The sequence below is a fragment of the Salvelinus alpinus genome, chromosome 31 (genome assembly GCF_045679555.1).
Source record: "Salvelinus alpinus chromosome 31, SLU_Salpinus.1, whole genome shotgun sequence".
NCBI classification, from domain to species: Eukaryota; Metazoa; Chordata; class Actinopteri; order Salmoniformes; family Salmonidae; genus Salvelinus; species Salvelinus alpinus.
In genome coordinates, this window is record NC_092116.1 from 27,867,371 (window position 1) to 27,889,021 (window position 21,651).

General features: G+C 45.3%; 1 protein-coding gene across 1 annotated transcript; it reads right to left on the reverse strand.

The window, feature by feature from the left end:
• Positions 1-6,568: 6,568 nt before the first annotated feature.
• Positions 6,569-17,635, reverse strand: LOC139561509 (ubinuclein-1-like). Its single transcript, XM_071378688.1, has 16 exons — positions 17,242-17,635; positions 16,985-17,083; positions 15,648-15,746; positions 12,808-12,951; positions 12,534-12,619; positions 11,553-11,977; positions 11,185-11,435; positions 11,024-11,094; positions 10,785-10,911; positions 10,604-10,710; positions 10,063-10,188; positions 9,821-9,970; positions 9,684-9,737; positions 8,922-9,474; positions 8,366-8,573; positions 6,569-7,035 (listed from the first exon to the last, which is right to left on the reverse strand). The coding sequence occupies exons 1-16, from the start codon at positions 17,536-17,538 to the stop codon at positions 6,983-6,985; spliced, it is 2,850 nt and encodes a 949-aa protein (XP_071234789.1). The 5' UTR covers positions 17,539-17,635; the 3' UTR covers positions 6,569-6,982.
• Positions 17,636-21,651: the final 4,016 nt, after the last annotated feature.

Below are 21,651 nucleotides of genomic sequence, written 5' to 3' on the forward strand. Positions count from 1 at the left end.
TACTTATGTCATGCAATAAAATGCAAATTAATTACTTACAAATCATACAATGTGATTTTCTGGATTTTTGTTTTAGATTCCGTCTCTCACAGTTGAAGTGTACCTATGATAAAAATTACAGACCTCTAAATGCTTTGTAAGTAGGAAAACCTGCAAAATCGGCAGTGTATCAAATACTTGTTCTCCCCACTGTATATATAGATTTTTCTTGTGTTATTTCTACGTTACTTGTATTATTACCTACAGTCGAAAATAACTTTTGGATATTAGATCGGCGATCACTCACCAGCATTTCAAACAGAATTTCAATTTCCCAGAATTGTATCCTTTGTTTGAACTCCCCGAGGGAGTTCCATTGATCCCGGGGGCTGCTCCAAGACGCCACCACAGGAGAAGAGGAATAAGGAGTGGGCTCCTAGTCAGACTCAGGAGGCGTGCCTACCCCCACACCAAAGCTAGTTAGCATTGCTAGCTAACAACAGAGTAATGACCATACTCACCCCTGGATGTGCGAAATGCCAGCAACTGACCCAGAAAAATCACTGAATTGGAGGGTAGAGTGTCTATTCTTCATCAGATTAAAGAAGATGAACAGCTGATTGACTCTTTACTTGAGTCCGCCAAAAACGTGGTGAACAAAGCCACTTGCCCATGGCTTGTCACCGCGGCCTCGTAAGAGCCTGCAGCTGTGAGACATCCTTCGATCCCGCTAGAAGAGCCCTGGCCATTACCGGGAGCCATACTCAAGCACCCGGCCTGCTCCACTCCCTCCGCTCTGCCTCAGGAGGATTACTGTACGGAAACCAAAAAACCCTGGCAGGAAAACACCAAGGCAAAGTGATGCCTTGGAACTGGGAAACAGATACCGGATATTGGAAGAGTCGGAGTTCTCTGCCTCTGGCCCCAAAGGAACAAACAACTCCCGTTCCCACGGTGACGACTAGAACCTATCCAGCAAGTGGACCCCTGGCCATCTAAACATTTCACAACCAAACAGCCATACAGCCATACAACCAAACAACCAAACAACTTTCTAGGAGGAAGATAACTCAAGAGAGACACAACTTTAAAAAATGTACCAAGCAGCAGTCCCACTATCCTTATCGTGGGCTCATCCATGATCCAAAATGTTTCTATTAGGAAAGCAGAGACCATCTGTTACCCGGGTGCCCGGATCAGGGACATTAACTGTATGTTACCGCTACTCATTAGTGAACACCTGACTGCCTCAGCTATCACTGTCCATATAGGGTCAAATGATATTAAACTACAGCAATCTGAGCAACTTAAAAGGGACTTTAAATCACGGATTCATACTCTACAACAAATCAGGTAAATTTGCAATGCATTATTTCAGGTCCACTCCCGTCTCCACGCTCTACGGATAATAATTTCAGTCGTATATATGCCAGCTACATATCTGGCTTAAAAGTACAAACATTCTCTCCTCAAACCTGGCTCTCACTGTAGTCTCATACAGAGCATGTGAGAACTGACAATATATAGCCATGGGGGTTGATACTGGGAATTGGTTGATTCTCCATCAGACTATACTCACTGCTCTTAACAGCTTTAAACAGTAGCTTTAAACAGCTCTACAGGTGCTGCTGACATGGATGAAACGTTGATGGACTTTATGTTATTGTTACACTATTGTCAAGGTACCGTGTTGCCACTTCCTCGTACAGGCAGAGGGGTATTGTTAGAAGTAATCTCATCTCCATCCAACTCAGGCCTGTCAGTAGCTACACCAGGAAGCGGCGCTCATCTAATATTACCTTGAACGCTCCATCTGATATGAGCTCTTGAAATAGTGGCCTTGGAATTATGTCATTTCAATGCTAGAAGCTTGATCCAAAAGCTAGATTTGATTGAAATACTGGTCTCACAATCACATGATGACATATTGATTATATCTGAATCCTGGTTCTGTGTGTCTCTGTTCCCGACTCAGATGTTCTGTTAGCTGGGTGTAATGTATACAGAGCAGACAGAGTGGGTAGAGGTGGACTCAGATGTTCTGTTAGCTGGGTGTAATGTCTACAGAGCAGTCAGAGTGGGTAGAGGTGGACTCAGATGTTCTGTTAGCTGGGTGTAATGTCTACAGAGCAGACAGGGTGGGTAGAGGTAGACTCAGATGTTCTGTTAGCTGGGTGTAAAGTCTACAGAGCAGTCAGAGTGGGTAGAGGTGGACTCAGATGTTCTGTTAGCTGGGTGCAATGTCTACAGAGCAGTCAGAGTGGGTAGAGGTGGACTCAGATGTTCTGTTAGCTGGGTATAATGTCTACAGAGCAGTCAGAGTGGGTAGAGGTGGACTCAGATGTTCTGTTAGCTGGGTGTAATGTCTACAGAGCAGACAGAGTGGGTAGAGGTGGACTCAGATGTTCTGTTAGCTGGGTGTAATGTCTACAGAGCAGACAGAGTGGGTAGAGGTGGACTCAGATGTTCTGTTAGCTGGGTGTAATGTCTACAGAGCAGACAGAGTGGGTAGAGGTGGACTCAGATGTTCTGTTAGCTGGGTGTAATGTCTACAGAGCAGTCAGAGTGGGTAGAGGTGGACTCAGATGTTCTGTTAGCTGGGTGTAATGTCTACAGAGCAGACAGGGTGGGTAGAGGTGGACTCAGATGTTCTGTTAGCTGGGTGTAAAGTCTACAGAGCAGACAGAGTGGGTAGAGGTAGACTCAGATGTTCTGTTAGCTGGGTGTAAAGTCTACAGAGCAGACAGAGTGGGTAGAGGTAGACTCAGATGTTCTGTTAGCTGGGTGTAATGTCTACAGAGCAGACAGAGTGGGTAGAGGTAGACTCAGATGTTCTGTTAGCTGGGTGTAATGTCTACAGAGCAGACAGGGTGGGTAGAGGTGGACTCAGATGTTCTGTTAGCTGGGTGTAATGTCTACAGAGCAGACAGGGTGGGTAGAGGTGGACTCAGATGTTCTGTTAGCTGGGTGTAATGTCTACAGAGCAGACAGAGTGGGTAGAGGTAGACTCAGATGTTCTGTTAGCTGGGTATAATGTCTACAGAGCAGACAGGGTGGGTAGAGGTGGACTCAGATGTTCTGTTAGCTGGGTGTAATGTCTACAGAGCAGACAGAGTGGGTAGAGGTAGACTCAGATGTTCTGTTAGCTGGGTATAATGTCTACAGAGCAGACAGGGTGGGTAGAGGTGGACTCAGATGTTCTGTTAGCTGGGTGTAAAGTCTACAGAGCAGACAGAGTGGGTAGAGGTAGACTCAGATGTTCTGTTAGCTGGGTGTAATGTCTACAGAGCAGACAGGGTGGGTAGAGGTAGACTCAGATGTTCTGTTAGCTGGGTGTAAAGTCTACAGAGCAGACAGAGTGGGTAGAGGTAGACTCAGATGTTCTGTTAGCTGGGTGTAAAGTCTACAGAGCAGACAGAGTGGGTAGAGGTAGACTCAGATGTTCTGTTAGCTGGGTGTAAAGTCTACAGAGCAGACAGAGTGGGTAGAGGTAGACTCAGATGTTCTGTTAGCTGGGTGTAATGTATACAGAGCAGACAGAGTGGGTAGAGGTGGACTCAGATGTTCTGTTAGCTGGGTGTAATGTCTACAGAGCAGACAGGGTGGGTAGAGGTGGACTCAGATGTTCTGTTAGCTGGGTGTAAAGTCTACAGAGCAGACAGAGTGGGTAGAGGTGGACTCAGATGTTCTGTTAGCTGGGTGTAATGTCTACAGAGCAGACAGAGTGGGTAGAGGTGGACTCAGATGTTCTGTTAGCTGGGTGTAATGTCTACAGAGCAGACAGGGTGGGTAGAGGTCGACTCAGATGTTCTGTTAGCTGGGTGTAATGTCTACAGAGCAGACAGAGTGGGTAGAGGTGGACTCAGATGTTCTGTTAGCTGGGTGTAAAGTCTACAGAGCAGACAGAGTGGGTAGAGGTAGACTCAGATGTTCTGTTAGCTGGGTGTAAAGTCTACAGAGCAGACAGAGTGGGTAGAGGTAGACTCAGATGTTCTGTTAGCTGGGTGTAATGTCTACAGAGCAGACAGGGTGGGTAGAGGTCGACTCAGATGTTCTGTTAGCTGGGTGTAATGTCTACAGAGCAGACAGAGTGGGTAGAGGTGGACTCAGATGTTCTGTTAGCTGGGTGTAAAGTCTACAGAGCAGACAGAGTGGGTAGAGGTAGACTCAGATGTTCTGTTAGCTGGGTGTAAAGTCTACAGAGCAGACAGAGTGGGTAGAGGTAGACTCAGATGTTCTGTTAGCTGGGTGTAAAGTCTACAGAGCAGACAGAGTGGGTAGAGGTAGACTCAGATGTTCTGTTAGCTGGGTGTAATGTATACAGAGCAGACAGAGTGGGTAGAGGTGGACTCAGATGTTCTGTTAGCTGGGTGTAATGTCTACAGAGCAGACAGGGTGGGTAGAGGTGGACTCAGATGTTCTGTTAGCTGGGTGTAATGTCTACAGAGCAGACAGAGTGGGTAGAGGTGGACTCAGATGTTCTGTTAGCTGGGTGTAATGTCTACAGAGCAGACAGAGTGGGTAGAGGTGGACTCAGATGTTCTGTTAGCTGGGTGTAATGTCTACAGAGCAGACAGGGTGGGTAGAGGTCGACTCAGATGTTCTGTTAGCTGGGTGTAATGTCTACAGAGCAGACAGAGTGGGTAGAGGTGGACTCAGATGTTCTGTTAGCTGGGTGTAAAGTCTACAGAGCAGACAGAGTGGGTAGAGGTGGACTCAGATGTTCTGTTAGCTGGGTGTAAAGTCTACAGAGCAGACAGAGTGGGTAGAGGTAGACTCAGATGTTCTGTTAGCTGGGTGTAATGTCTACAGAGCAGACAGGGTGGGTAGAGGTCGACTCAGATGTTCTGTTAGCTGGGTGTAATGTCTACAGAGCAGACAGAGTGGGTAGAGGTGGACTCAGATGTTCTGTTAGCTGGGTGTAAAGTCTACAGAGCAGACAGAGTGGGTAGAGGTAGACTCAGATGTTCTGTTAGCTGGGTGTAAAGTCTACAGAGCAGACAGAGTGGGTAGAGGTAGACTCAGATGTTCTGTTAGCTGGGTGTAAAGTCTACAGAGCAGACAGAGTGGGTAGAGGTGGACTCAGATGTTCTGTTAGCTGGGTGTAAAGTCTACAGAGCAGACAGAGTGGGTAGAGGTAGACTCAGATGTTCTGTTAGCTGGGTGTAATGTATACAGAGCAGACAGAGTGGGTAGAGGTGGACTCAGATGTTCTGTTAGCTGGGTGTAATGTCTACAGAGCAGACAGGGTGGGTAGAGGTGGACTCAGATGTTCTGTTAGCTGGGTGTAATGTCTACAGAGCAGTCAGGGTGGGTAGAGGTAGACTGTTTGTTCACAGATTTCTTGTTGAGTGGTTGAAAAACGAGTTTTAATTACTCCAATATAAGTGTATGTAAACTTCCGACTTCAACTGTATATACTGTATTGTAGTCAAGGCTCATCCTATATAATTACTACTGTACACAGGTTTTCTATTCATATATTATCTATACAATATACCATTACAGTGAATTCAGAAAGTATTCAGACCCCTTTACCTTTTCCACATTTTGTTAACAGCCTTATTTTTTGCCCTCATCAGTGTACACACAATACCCCATAATGACAAAGCAAAAACAGGTTTTTAGAAATTTGGCCAATTTATACAAAATTAAACACTGAAATATCACATTTACATAAGTATTCAGACCCTTCATTCAGTACTTTTTCAAGCACCTTTGGCAGCGAATACAGCCGAGTCTTCTTGAGTATGACGTTACAAGCTTGGCACACCTGTATTTGGGGAGTTTCTCCCATTCTTCTCTGCAGATCCTCTCAAGCTCTGTCAGGTTGGACGGGGAGCGTTGCTGCAGAGATGTTTTCAGGTCTCTCCACAGATGTTCGATTGAGTTCAAGTCCGGGCTCTGGATAGGCCACTCAAGGACATTCAGAGACTTGTCCCGAAGCCACTCATCGTCTTGGCTGTGTGCTTAGGGTCGTTGTCCTGTTGGAAGGTGAACCTTCGCCCCAGTCTGAGGTCCTGAGCACTCTGAAGCAGGTTTTCATCAAGGATCTCTCTGTACTTGGCAAAAATGGGAAAAAAGGGGCAGATCCTTGAGGTTAAAACCTCTACAGGATCGGTGGGTCCCCTGCAGGACGGTTGAGCTAACGTAGGCTAATGTGATTAGCATAAGGTTGTAGGTCACAAGAAAATTTTCCCAGGACATAAGCTTTCTGCCAATATCAGATATGACTAACTTGTTAATCTAACTGCACTGTCCAATTTACAGTAGCTATTACAGTAAAGGAATACCATGTTATTGTTTGAGGAGAGTGCACAGTTATGAACTTTAAATGTATTACGACAGTTTTGGGAAACCGGGCCCAGGTCAATTAATAAAAAATATTTATAAGGTATAAATAGCCCTCATTTTGTATGCTGAGTCCATATTAAACTACTTTAATGATTAGCAGTAGCCTAAATGGTTTATAAGGACCTATAAACATCTTACAAATGATTACATACTTTAAGTAGTTTATAAATGTGAATACAAGCTAACATTGTGGGAGTAAATGTGGGAGTAAATGAATAAACACACTAATATTTAATTTAATTTTAAATGCTTTATTACAACGTGCTACCAATGTGGTTACATTATTTGAATAACCATACAAACTATAATACTTAATATGGCAAAAACACATTCAATTCAGTAAGTGTAACATTCCTCATAACACCGCTGTGCTAGCCAGTGATATACATGCAGCTCTGTGACCCATTTAAAAGTTTCACCCCATCCCATTGCTGACGAGGAATGTTCCATCAAATCTGATCAGCAGGGGCTCAGAAGTTCCAATGTCTTATAGGTGCCCATTCCAAGATCATTATTCCAGGCTCAATAGGCCTTTTACATCCAGTTTTCTGATTATACTTTTTCACAAGTTTCCCCCAAACTTTTTTTTTTTTTTACTGCACGTGTCCATTCTGAATCCATTCTAGATGTTCACTGTCGGAGGGTTGGATCACTGTAGTTTTCTCTGAGCGTTGGGTCCCTCTCCCACCAGCTGGCTGCCATCTAAAAATCAATACTTCTCTGATCAATACATCTGATCAGGTAATCAATATATTTATTGATGTGAAATATCAAGATAAAAACGACCAGGTATCATGTTCGTTACCTGGTGTTGAGGTAGAGGAGAAAATGAAGAAGAGATGACTAAAGGTAAAAACATGTAATATTCCTGAGAGAGGCGTAGGGAGAGACGAGTGCAGAAACCCTTACAAAGACCACTGACTGCACTCAGACTGCAGTACGACTGCAGTTCGACTGCAGTTCTACTGCACTCCTACTGCACTCCTACTGCACTCCTACTGCACTCCTACTGCACTCCTACTGCACTCCTACTGCACTCCTACTGCACTCCTACTGCACTCCTACTGCACTCCTACTGCACTCCTACTGCACTCCTACTGCACTCCTACTGCACTCCTACTGCACTCCGACTGCACTCCGACTGCACTCCGACTGCACTCCGACTGCACTCCGACTGCACTCCGACTGCACTCCGACTGCACTCCGACTGCACTCCGACTGCACTCCTACTGCACTCCTACTGCACTCCTACTGCACTCCTACTGCACTCCTACTGCAGTTCTACTGCACTCCGACTGCAGTTCTACTGCACTCCGACTGCAGTTCTACTGCACTCCGACTGCAGTTCTACTGCACTCCGACTGCAGTTCTACTGCACTCCGACTGCAGTTCTACTGCACTCCGACTGCAGTTCTACTGCACTCCGACTGCAGTTCTACTGCACTCCGACTGCAGTTCTACTGCACTCCGACTGCAGTTCTACTGCACTCCGACTGCAGTTCTACTGCACTCCGACTGCAGTTCTACTGCACTCCGACTGCAGTTCTACTGCACTCCGACTGCAGTTCTACTGCACTCCGACTGCAGTTCTACTGCACTCCGACTGCAGTTCTACTGCACTCCGACTGCAGTTCTACTGCACTCCGACTGCAGTTCTACTGCACTCCGACTGCAGTTCTACTGCACTCCGACTGCAGTTCTACTGCACTCCGACTGCAGTTCTACTGCACTCCGACTGCAGTTCTACTGCACTCCGACTGCAGTTCTACTGCACTCCGACTGCAGTTCTACTGCACTCCGACTGCAGTTCTACTGCACTCCGACTGCAGTTCTACTGCACTCAGACTGCAGTTCTACTGCACTCAGACTGCAGTCTTTTTTCATAAGGGAAGGATGCAGAAAGTGAGTGAGCATCCCTTTAAGTCAACAGTGCCGCTAGTAAGTGAAGTCCAGTTGAACATTGACAGGGCATTTTCTCAGGCCAATCCCCTCGAATGCTAAATACAACCGTAGATGCATCACACACACTTACTGTGCGTGAGTCCGTGGTGGAACGTTCCAGGGGTGGTGCCGGTGACCAGGGCGTCTTTGGAATGTTGCGACTGGGTCAGCGTTCCCATGGTTCCTGGTCCGAAGGCGGAAAGCGGGAAACCCAGGGCATGGAGTAGAGGGATTCCAGGAAGACCAGGAGTGGGTTTGTGTTCTGGAGCAGGCAAGCTCAGCACAGACACCTCAGAAACCTGCAAACAACAAACAAACTATGGCACCCGATTCACATTGTAGTGCACTTCATAGGGAAAAAGCTTCCATTTGGGACAAAGCCTATGACTTTCAGAATCCGGAACTAACAAATAAACCAAATGGCTTTATGCATCACAACTAGGGTTGCAAAATTCCTGGAACTTTCCAGAAATCCTGGTTGGAGAATCCCGGATTTTCTGCTTATTCTCTCCTGATTCTAGAAACCTAGAACCGGGATTTCGGGGAAACCAGGGAATTTATTTAAAATTCCCAAAATTTTGCAACTCTAATCACAAACACATTATAATGCATTCTACCCATCTGTCAACTTGGAATAATGTGGTTACCCGTTTCTTCTTCTTCTTCTGTGGTGGAGGAGGGTGGCCATTCTGGAGTGAAAGGTCCTGCGTCAATGCTAGGTGCCCCTGGGAAATGTAGTCTTTGTGGCTGTGGACTTGCGCCAGCGCCTGGTCAGGTAGCACGGTCAGAGGAGACTGGGAGTGAGTGTTCGTCTGAGGGTGTGTGTTCGCGGTCGTTGACTGAGCATGTGTGTTGGTATTGGCTGACGTGCTGACAGGCACAGGTTTCAAATCATCGTAGCGGGTCAACACAGCGATGGGGAAACCAGAATCAGCCCTGCAACTCTCCTCCCCCCTCAGCTCAGCTAGCTCCTCTTTCACAACCCCTAAAGAGGGGGGTGTGAGGATGCGACCCTGGTCCAGAGAGTCATCGAGATTCTGAGGGGCTGCGGATACGCCTGAGCCCAGAAGAGGTGATCCGTTCTGGGGTTGAACTCCTAGGAAAACCTGAGGCTCCACAGGCCCACTGGAGGTCCCTGGAAGAGTTGGAGCACTGCCCAAAGAGTACCGTTTCTTCTCCGACTTCAACTTCCTCTTCACTCTGTGGGAGGGAACACGTTTTCCTTCACTAACATTACTTATTGCACTCCTTACAAAAAGAAAAACTGTTTGCATCTGTGTGATGCAGTCAGAGAGCGCCAGCCCAGCAGCAACACCTTGGTTGAGCTACTAAAGAATTTCGGTGGACGCCACCAAAGAGATCTTATGGAGAAAAAAGTTATAATTCCTAGTTCTATGGAGGATACTTACTGCTGTAGAGGTGCAGTGGGGCAGTGGAATCTTCTACTCTCCTTTAGCAGCACTCTGAGGAACCAAAACACTAGTAAAAGACGCATGAACAAGTAAAGTGGAATATTTGAAGGTTGTGCTTGCGTGTGTGTGTGTACCTGGGCTGCATCCAGCCTTTAGGCCAGAGGGGTTTGATCTCTGTGTCCAAGAAAGCTTTCAGGAACTCCTCCGGTCCCTGCGTCTCAGTTTTCCCTTTCTCCACTTGGAATCTGTCCATCCGCACCCGAACCGCAATGCACAGGCACTCCCTATCGGGCAAGATAGGATAGTCACCATAGGTGTTTAAACGTATGTGTGTGTGTTAAATGTTTACTCATCATTCTGAACATGAAAAAGTAACCTGATCTCTTGGTTCCATCTGAATTTCTTCCTGGGGCCCACCACTCGTTTGCCACTCCTCTCCTCCCCCTCCTCTTCTGACCCCGTGTTCTCCTTCTGTTCTCGCTCTTTACTCTCCTCCACCATCCTGGAACGGTCAGCCAGCCACACGGGTTAGCGCGGCAGCCAGCCACACGGGTTAGCGCGGCAGCCAGCCACACGGGTTAGCGCGGCAGCCAGCCACACGGGTTAGCGCGGCAGCCAGCCACACGGGTTAGCGCGGCAGCCAGCCACACGGGTTAGCGCGGCAGCCAGCCACACGGGTTAGCGCGGCAGCCAGCCACACGGGTTAGCGCGGCAGCCAGCCACACGGGTTAGCGCGGCAGCCAGCCACACGGGTTAGCGCGGCAGCCAGCCACACGGGTTAGCGCGGCAGCCAGCCACACGGGTTAGCGCGGCAGCCAGCCACACGGGTTAGCAAGATCACTCCAAGTTGCACATTAATAAGTGGACTATGATTTATTATGTGCTGTGTGTTGACGATAGTTGCCATGGTGACTTACTTAGCGGCCCTGGCCTGGGCGTGGGCCTGGCAGTCGTCGTGGTAACGGGAGATCTGTTCCGGCATCACCTTGTCGATTGCCTGCCTCAACCTCTGGAGAGGCTCCTCCTAAACCACAGACAAAGATTTGCGCCTGCACACACACACATACACACAACAGAGGACGAGCCATCCTGTGTTACCTGTGTCAGCAGTAGTTTCTTGACCCGTTTCAGCAGTGTGTCTCTGCTGCAGGGGAGGAATGAGGCAAGGTGTGTGTACACCTTAGAACGCACCTGGCCACTCACATCTCTGCACTGCAGCTCAATGCTGAGGACCACACACACATCCATTACTCGTAAGGCTGAACATTGTTATGGGACTTGTATGAGACAATGTTTTTGATAGTAGTTTAAACATGAAACCAAACCAAGTGACTTACTCCAGTAGGATGGTGTTGACCTCTGGTGTGAAGAACTTGACCTTTGACTCTCCCTCCAACCCCTTAGCAGCCTGAACAAGATCAACCAATACATCAATCAATGTGGCACTCAACAACATAAGGGCACAGCATAACGCAAAGCCCAATGTCCGGGACCATACCAGGGCCAGGTCTTGAGCTCTTTTCTCCATGGCTGGTGACAGACCTTCAGGCAGGGGAGTGGGCTGTGACAGGGGCTGGACCTGTGGGCCAGAGACTGGCTGTGGCTGTGTAGATGGTTTTGGGGCCTGGGGCTTGGAGATGGATTCAGGGACAAGGTCAATCTGGTCCTGGGGTTGAGGGATAGGGTCGATGGGGGTCTGTGTGTGGCTCTCCAGGGTGGAAGCAGAGGGGTCACCCCCTGCACCGAGTCCTGGAACAACAGCATATATATATAGTATGTTGTAATTATTGGACTTCAAATGTACCATTATCAACACAAAACAAATATCAATGAAAATGAAAAATAAAGTATGGTAGAGTATCAAACCGTTCACTTCCTTGTAGGCCAAGGTCTTGGCGTTGACCTCCTGATTGGTTAAGGTCATGGCGACGACTACCTGATTGGCCAGCGTCTCAGCGGAGGCATCCAATAGGGTGTCTAGATCGAGGTCAAAGTCCAAAGTGCTGGCTGCCTGGAGAAACGCCCTGTCATTGGTCGATCCGATCAAGCTGAGCAGAGGGTCCGCCAAGTTGGCGCCGCCCCCAGCAGGGTCTGCAGAAACATAGGGGGTTGTGGGTAGTGTAGTCTTCCCCAGACCGAACTTCTGTTGCTCACCCTCTTTCTCCCTTTTCAGTTTCTCTTTGTCTTTCTGTTTCTGGAACTTTCTCAGCATGTCTGTGACACTCAGAGGACCAGCTGGCTTCTTCTTCTTCTTCGGTTTCTCCTCCCACATGTTCTTGTCAGGTAGAACACTGGGGAAGAAAGAGCGCAGAGAGAGGGAGCGCAGAGAGAGGGAGCGCAGAGAGAGGGAGCGCAGAGAGAGGGAGCGCAGAGAGAGGGAGCGCAGAGAGAGGGAGCGCAGAGAGAGGGAGCGCAGAGAGAGGGAGCGCAGAGAGAGGGAGCGCAGACAGAGGGAGCGCAGACAGAGGGAGCGCAGACAGAGGGAGCGCAGACAGAGGGAGCACAGACAGAGGGAGCACAGACAGAGGGAGCACAGACAGAGGGAGCACAGACAGAGGGAGCACAGACAGAGGGAGCACAGAGAGAGGGAGCACAGAGAGAGGGAGCACCGAGAGAGGGAGCACCGAGAGAGGGAGCACCGAGAGAGGGAGCACCGAGAGAGGGAGCACCGAGAGAGGGAGCACAGAGAGAGGGAGCACAGAGAGAGGGAGCACAGAGAGAGGGAGCACAGAGAGAGGGAGCACAGAGAGAGGGAGCACAGAGAGAGGGAGCACAGAGAGAGGGAGCATAAATGGACAATCTATGATCTATAGTTGTCAATCAACTGATCATGAGTCAGTCTCTCACCCAGTGTTTGACAGTGTAGGGTTTTCAGTCGCCACCTGTCCAGGGTGGTTCCTCCTCTTCACTTTTCCCTCTTCCTTCCTGCGTTTCTGGAACAAAACAAAGAATGTCTGAACTGGAACATTTTCTATTCACAAACGCAATCCAGTTATGATCATACATATTGTCCGCATCCCAAATAGCACCCTATTCAGAGACCACTCTGGCCAAGAGTAGTACACTATAGACGGAATAGGGTGCTATTTGGAACGGGACGCAGCCATAGAGTTTTAATTACTTTAGAGGGCTTGGGTTGTTGGTTCTTGGTCATGAAGTCGTCGCCTGTCTCCGTATCAGAGGCCTGGCGGAACTGGAGCGGTCCAGAATTAACATAGAACCCTCCCAGCTTGGTGTTCAGAGAGGCTGGGACCAACTCATCATACTGCAGAGAGGACAGGAGGGGGTGATATTACAGTATAATACAGTACTATACTACATTACTATACTAAACAGACCAGCTTAGTGTTCAGAGAGGCTGGGACCAACTCATCATACTGCAGAGAGGACAGGAGGGGGTGATATTACAGTATAATACAGTACTATACTACATTACTATACTAAACAGACCAGCTTAGTGTTCAGAGAGGCTGGGACCAACTCATCATACTGCAGAGAGGACAGGAGGGGGCGATGTTACAGTATAATACAGTACTATACTACATTACTATACTAAACAGACCAGCTTGGTGCTCAGAGGACAGGAGGGGGTGATATTACAGTATAATACGGTACTATACTACAGTACTATACTAAACAGACCAGCTTGGTGCTCAGAGGACAGGAGGGGGTGATATTACAGTATAATACGGTACTATACTACAGTACTATACTAAACAGACCAGCTTGGTGGTCAGATAGGCTGGAATACTACACAAATGGTAACGTGTATATTTTAAAATTATAAACAATATTTATACAATATTGAGAGCTAAGTATCCAGGCAACTATAACAAGGAAGCACCACCTGCACACAGAGACATGGTACACCGAACCAGAGCAAACATGGTACACCGAACCAGAGCAAACATGGTACACCGAACCAGAGCAAACATGGTACACCGAACCAGAGCAAACATGGTACACCGAACCAGAGCAAACATGGTACACCGAACCAGAGCAAACATGGTACACCGAACCAGAGGAAACATGGTACACCGAACCAGAGGAAACATGGTACACCGAACCAGAGGAAACATGGTACACCGAACCAGAGCAAACATGGTACACCGAACCAGAGCAAACATGGTAAACCGAACCAGAAGTCGACCGATTAACCGAACCAGAGGAAACATGGTACACCGAACCAGAGGAAACATGGTACACCGAACCAGAGCAAACATGGTAAACCGAACTAGAAGTCGACCGATTAACCGGAATGGCCGATTAATTAGGGCTGATTTCAAGTTTTCATAATCAATTTTACACCTTTATTTAACTAGGTAAGTCAGTTAAGAACACATTCTTATTTTCAATGACGGCCTAGAACGGTGGGTTAACTGCCTTGTTCAGGGACAGAACGACAGATTTTTACCTTGTCAGCTCGGGGATTCAATCTCGCAACCTTACGGTTAACTAGTCCAACGCTCTAACCACCTGCCTCACGAGGAGCCTGCCTGTTACGCGAATGCAGTAAGAAGCCATGGTAAGTTGCTAGTTAGCATTAAACGTATCTTATAAAAACAATCAATCATAATCACTAGTTAACTACACATGGTTGATGATATTACTAGTTTATCTAGCGTTTCCTGCGTTGCATATAATCGATGCAGTGCGCATTCGCGAAAAAGGACTGTTGTTGCTCCAATGTGTACCTAACCATAAACATCAATGCCTTTCTTAAAATCAATACTCAGAAGTATATATTTTTAAACCTGTATATTTAGCTTAAAGAAATCCATGTTAGCAGGCAATATTAACCAGGTGAAATTGTGTCACTTCTCTTGCGTTCATTGCACGCAGAGTCAGGGTATATGCAACAGTTTGGGCCGCCTGGCTCATTGCGAACTCATTTGCCAGAATTTTACGTAATTATGACATAACATTGAAGGTTGTGCAATGTTAACAAGAATATTTAGACTTATGGATGCCATCCGTTAGATAAAATACGTAACGGTTCCGTGTTTGAGATGATAGTTTCCGGATTCGACCGTATTAATGACCTAAGGCTCGTATTTCTGTGTGTTATTATGTTATAACTAAGTCTATGATTTGATAGAGCAGTCTGACTGAGCGATGGTAGGCAGCAGAATGCTCGTAAGCATTCATTCAAACAGCACTTTACTGCGTTTTGCCAGCAGCTCTTCGCTGTGCTTCAAGCATTGCGCTGTTTATGACTTCAAGCCTATCAACTCCCGAGATTAGGCTGGTGTAACCGATGTGAAATGGCTAGCTAGTTAGCGGGGTGCGCGCTAATAGCGTTTCAAACGTCACTCGCTCTGACGTCACTCGCTTGGAGTAGTTGTTCCCCTTGCTCTGCATGGGTAACGCTGCTTCGAGGGTGGCTGTTGTCGATGTGTTCCTGGTTCGAGCCCAGGTAGGAGCGAGGAGAGGGATGGAAGCTATACTGTTACACTGGCAATACTAAAGTGCCTATAAGAAGATCCAATAGTCAAAGGTATATGAAATACAAATCGTATAGAGAGAAATAGTCCTATAATTCCTATAATAACTACAACCTAAAACTTCTGACCTGGGAATATTTAAGACTCATGTTAAAAGGAACCACCAGCTTTCATATGTTCTCATGTTCTGAGCAAGGAACTTAAACGTTAGCTTTCTTACATGGCACATATTGCACTTTTACTTTCTTCTCCAACACTTTGTTTTTGCATTTTTTAAACCAAATTGAACATGTTTCATTATTTATGAGGCTAAATTGATTTTATTGATGTATTATATTAAGTTAAAATAAGTGTTCATTCAGTATTGTTGTAATTGTCATTACAAATAAAAAAAATAAAAATCGTCCGTTTAATCGGTATCGGCTTTTTTGGTCCTCCAATAATCGGTATCGGCGTTAAAATCATAATCGGTCGACCTCTAAACTGAACCAGAATAAACATGGTAAACTGAACCTACTGCCTCGGAGTTGTCGATGAAAGAGTCCTCGTTGTCATAACCATAGCCTATATCCACTAGATCCTGAATACGATCCTTCTTACGTTTGTTCCCACATCCCTGGAGAGAGAAAGAACAAGAGAGCAAAAGAGTACGAGAGAGAGAAAGACAGGGGGTGTTCATCAAGGCAATAAGGCATTAAAACAATGACCATTTTCTGCATCCCAAATGGCACCCTAATCGCTAAAGTTTTGGTATAAAGTAGTGCACTATATAGGGAATAGGGTGCCATAGGGCTCTGGTCAAAAGTAGTGCACTATATAGGGTACATCCCAAATGGCACCCTAATCCCTAAAGTTTTGGTATAAAGTAGTGCACTATATAGGGAATAGGGTGCCATAGGGCTCTGGTCAAAAGTAGTGCACTATATAGGGAGCCGTAGGGCACTATACAGGGAATAGGGTGGCATAGGGCTCTGGTCAAAAGTAGTGCACTATACAGGGAATAGGGTGGCATTTGGTACACAACCAATATTTAAACAGTCTTAAGGCCAAGCACCACACTAATAAATACATATTTTTATCATATCACAATACACTTTTACCAATTTAGATGTGGACAAATATACTTTTCTTTGTATCATTTTTTTCTGAAATATTATATTTAAGTACGCAGATCAGGTGATAATTAAATATGCACATATTTGCATATCAGGCAAATAAAAATTGTACACTGGATCAGATCAGCCTAAATCTTTTGGTTTCATTTTGTTAAGGAATACCACAACCGGACTTAAACGTAACAGAGTGTTGAAAATATTATTTGCATCTTTCTATGTGTTAAATAAGGTACTTCAAACAATTTTTTTTCAAACTTTTCTGACGAAAACATAATTGAAAATAAACATTTAACATATAAACAATTCCCTATGTATACGTCCGGAGAATATGTCTAATGATAAACAACATTTGCTGAATGCTTCAAAGGCTGAGAAATGTGTTGGCATGTGCATAGAGCGGTTAAAGACAAGGGCACTGAATTCAGACCCAATCACCATCTCTTCAGTCAGTTACTATATATAGTCCAGTCTGTAACATTCTCGATGAAAAGGGCTTTTAAAATGGTGTGATTCCATCTAGTGAGCTTAGAAATTATGGATATCCATTAAGTGGTTACAATTCATGAAATTTTTATTACAGTTGTATGATAAACTAACGAAAATATATATCAACTTTGAGGGGGCACTCCTTATAGGACGAAAAAAAGTCATTATGTATGTAAAATGTAATTATAGCCGGTGGTGCCTGGCCATAATATTACGCTTGTAATACCAAATAATAATATTCAACTCCACTAACATATTTATCCTCGAATCTCCTGGCGATAGTTCCAAGTTCATCCTTCTCTCTGTTTTCCTGCTCAATTGTGTTTGGTACATCTTTGTCTGAAACGCTCTTCTGGAAAATAGTGCCTTTATTAGTTGCGTCAATGAAACGTATTTAGGATAATAACATTTGGCTAGTTTCCTAGTTGATTTAACATTCATAATTGATCGGTCTAAATCTATTGATCAATCACACCAATCCTATCGGAACGGAGCGTCTTTCTTTCTCACCTTTTTGTAAACAAGTTCAGGGTAGTAGAACTCAGGACACCTATGCTGGTCTGGTTCAAACAGCGTCAGGACAAAGCGTTCGGTCTTAACCAGTTTGGTTGAAGTACCCTGAGATGACGAGTTCGATGTGGCTACAGGTTGTTTGGTTGGACTTCCCCAGGAAGATGAGGTCGACGCAGCTACTGGCGTAACGGTGACCGCCTCTTTAGGGGGTAACGCTGGTTTGACCACCACGGCTGACTGCAGGGGGACATTACCGGACAGAGTAGTCAGTTGAACTCTTCGTGGTTCGGCCATGGCAGCGAACAACAGACTATCGGAACATCCGCGTCCCGCTGAACTAGTAGCTGGTCAAATAACTTCAACAGACACAACTCCCCGCCCCTAATCAGCTGCAGCAGCAGGTGTTCGTTTTAATTTCACCTGGGCTGCGTTCAGTACGATAGAACGTATTGCAACCAGAGAGGAAGAGGTGAAAGCGAGAGGATTTCTGCCCTCTCATTGGCTAGAATGGTCTGACCTGATCTCACCTGCAGTCAATCATTTGGGAAACACTCTTCACTTCGATACCTAAGTGACTTTTTCGTAGCAGGTTAGGAGACTAAGGTTAAGGTTAGTGAAAATGCTTACCTAACCTGCTACGAAAATATTTTTTTATCAAAGTGCTATGAAAAGAGTGTGTCCCTTCAATAATTGAGGACATGTATTTCCATTGTTAGAGAGTTCAATCAGCTATCTTGTCAATATAATTACAGTGGGGGCTGCTGAGGGGAGGACGGCTCATAATAATGGCTAGAACGGAGCAAATGGAATGACATCAAACACCATGGAAACCGTGGAAACCGTGTGTTTAATGTATTTGATACCATTTAACTTATTCCGCTCCAGCCATTACCACGAGCCCATCCTCCCCAATTAAGGTTCCACCAACCTCCTGTGAAATAATAGAACGTCTTTGCTGCAACGTTCAAATAAACGGAAACGGTGCTGTTCTGAACGACCAGTTGAAAAAACGGGGAGGTTGTGGGTTGGGGAATTCTTCTTCGTTGGGGTTTTATGGCGATGTCACCTACCAGGATGGAGTTTGATGTTCTAAATTCTGCACTCTAGTCCAAGGTTTCTAACACTTTTTTTTGTTGCCTAGGGAAACCCCACCCCAGGCAAACCAGCGACCAAGGGGCATCCATTATATGTTAGAATTATGTGAATGATAACGGCAAGTAGAAGAAGTAATCACCATTTTAAAACGAATAGATTTAGACAGTTTCATTATTTTGACCTCCCCACAGTTCACTGGAAGAGGAAGTGTAAACTATAACATAGTATATTAGCTAGAAAGGTATCTTTGGCGATTTAGAGAAAATGATGCTGTTGTAAGGCTACCCCAACGAAGAAGAATCCCACAACCCACAACCTCCCCGTTTTTTCAACTGGTCGTTCAGAACAGCACCGTTTCCGTTTAATTGAACGTTGCAGCAAAATTATTCTTCAAATATTTCTATTGAACAACGGGGTTTTTTTTGTACAGTTTTGAAGCTTATTTCTAGCAATTCTACACCGTTTGGAGCTGAGAGGAAAGTTTGCAGTGTTATAGCTAATTTCCTGCAATTCTATGCATTTTGACATGGCTAATCCTACGTTCCTCAAACATTATAACAAAATCAACATGCATCAGTTCTCCCTGACTGTCTAGCTTTTATTTGATTGTTAGTTCTTGAAGATGGTATTATAAATATATATATATATAAATATATATATATATATATATATATATTTCAATATCTTTTCGGCATGCTTTCTATCCGGTTTTGGTTGTTTAAGATTACACAGAAACAGTTTTTCCATCCAAAAAATGTCCACTTACCAGCCATATATTTAGCTCCCAATGACTGTAATTTCCTCCATATTAAAGGGATAGATCGAGATTTGCCAATGAAGCCATTTATTTACTTCCCCAGAGTTGGATAAACAGGAACAGCTAGCATGCTAACTGTTCTTGTAGACTTCCAGTCATTGCGCTAACGCTAGTTAGGATTGGGACGTGAAACTACCTCTATGTTCCTTCATACAGGACACAGAGACATAAACATTTTATCCACGATGGTGTTCTGTTGAAGCTAGCGATATTCATAAAATAATGATTTTTCATATAAAATAATACCCCCCAAAATCGCCCCCTACAGTAACTCCGCAGACCCCAGTTTGAAAACCCCTACTCTAGTCTACATGAATGGAGGAAAGAAATTATTGCTGATTTAATTACAGTTTGTTCTGGATGTATTTTGAGAGAGTTGAAGACGGTAAAGCTTATACCAAGGGCTGTGGGTTGAGGAATGCTCCCACTGCCCTTTAAATATGTTACGCATTGCTTCAAGCCACACCCACCAAATGGAACAAACAAAGTGTGTTCAAAAACGTTGAAAAACGTTTTGGGGAAACGTGTCATTTAAACAAATGTTTAATCAAACTGAACACACCCCTGGGGTTTACAGTCATGGCCAAAAGTTTTGAGAATGACACAAATATTAATTTCCACAAAGTTTGCTGCTTCGGTGTCTTTAGATATTTTTGTCAGATGTTACTATGGAATACTGGAGTATAATTACAAGCATTTCATAAGTGTCAAAGGCTTTTATTGACAATTACATGAAGTTGATGCAAAGAGTCAGTATTTGCAGTGTTGACCCTTATTTTTCAAGACATCTGCAATCCACCCTGGCATGCTGTCAATTAACTTCTGGGCCACATCCTGACTGATGGCAGCCCATTCTTGCATAATCAATGCTTGGAGTTGGTCAGAATTTGTGGGTTTTTGTTTGTCCACCCTCCTCTTGAGGATTGACCACAAGTTCTCAATGGGATTAAGATTTGGGGAGTTTCCTGGCCATGGACCCAAAATATCGATGTTTTGTTCCCCGAGCCACTTAGTTATCACTTTTGCCTTATGGCAAGGTGCTCCATCATGCTGGAAAAGGCATTGTTCGTCACCAAACTGTTCCTGGATGGTTGGGAGAAGTTGCTCTCGGAGGATGTGTTGGTACCATTCTTTATTCATGGCTGTGTTCTTAGGAGAAATTGTGAGTGAGCCCACTCCCTTGGCTGAGAAGCAACCCCACACATTAATGGTCTCAGGATGCTTTACTGTTGGCATGACACAGAACTGATGGTAGCGCTCACCTTGTCTTCTCCAGACAATTTTTTACCCAGATGCCCCAAACAATCGGAAAGGGGATTCATCAGAGAAAATGACTTTACCCCAGTCCTCAGCAGTCCAATCCCTGTACCTTTTGCAGAATATCAGTCTGTCCCTGATGTTTTTCCTGGGGAGAAGTGGCTTCTTTGCTGCCCTTCTTGACACCAGGCCATCCTCCAAAAGTCTTCGCCTCACTGTCCATGCAGATGCACTTACACCTGCCTGCTGCCATTCCCGAGCAAGCTCTGTACTGGTGGTGCCCCGATCCTGCAGCTGAATCAACTTTAGGAGACGGTCCTGGCGCTTGCTGGACTTTCTTGGGCGCCCTGAAGCCTTCTTCACAACAATTGAACCGCTCTCCTTGAAGTTCTTGATGATCCGATAAATGGTTGATTTAGGTGCAATCTTACTGGCAGCAATATCCTTGCCTGTGAAGCCCTTTTTGTGCAAAGCAATGATGACGGCACGTGTTTCCTTGTAGGTAACCATGATTGACAGAGGAAGAACAATGATTCCAAGCACCACCCTCCTTTGGAAGCTTCCAGTCTGTTATTCGAACTCAATCAGCATGACAGAGTGATCTCCAGGATTGTCCTCGTCAACACTCACGCCTGTGTTAACGAGAGAATCACTGACATGATGTCAGCTGGTCCTTTTGTGGCAGGGCTGAAATGCAGTGGAAATGTTTTTGGGGGATTCAGTTCATTTGCATGGCAAAGAGGGACTTTGCAATTAATTGCAATTCATCTAATCACTCTTCATAACATTCTGGAGTATATGCAAATTGCCATCATACAAACTGAGGCAGCAGACTTTGTGAAACTTAATATTTGTGTCATTCTCAAAACTTTTGGCCACGACTGTAGGTATAGAGATGGAAAGAGCTCTTATCTTTGTAATAGCGAACATTTAATCAAACGTTTAATCGAACTGAACACACCCCTGGGGTGTAGGCATAGAGATGGAAAGAGCTCTTATCTTTGTATCTGTGCCATTACGGTGTCTGTGACAGTATTTGCAGCTCCATGAGGCTATCTCCATTTTAGCTCCAATTTTCTTCTTCTTTTATGTTTGAAAAAAGTGTAACGCTAATATTGGTGATTTACCTCCACATGCAGTGCTGGAGTCCTGAACCCAAATCTTGTGTGTCATTCACTTATTGTGGCCACTAGATGGCGATGATATAGCTTAAAGCCATTTTCACACCATAGCACCCT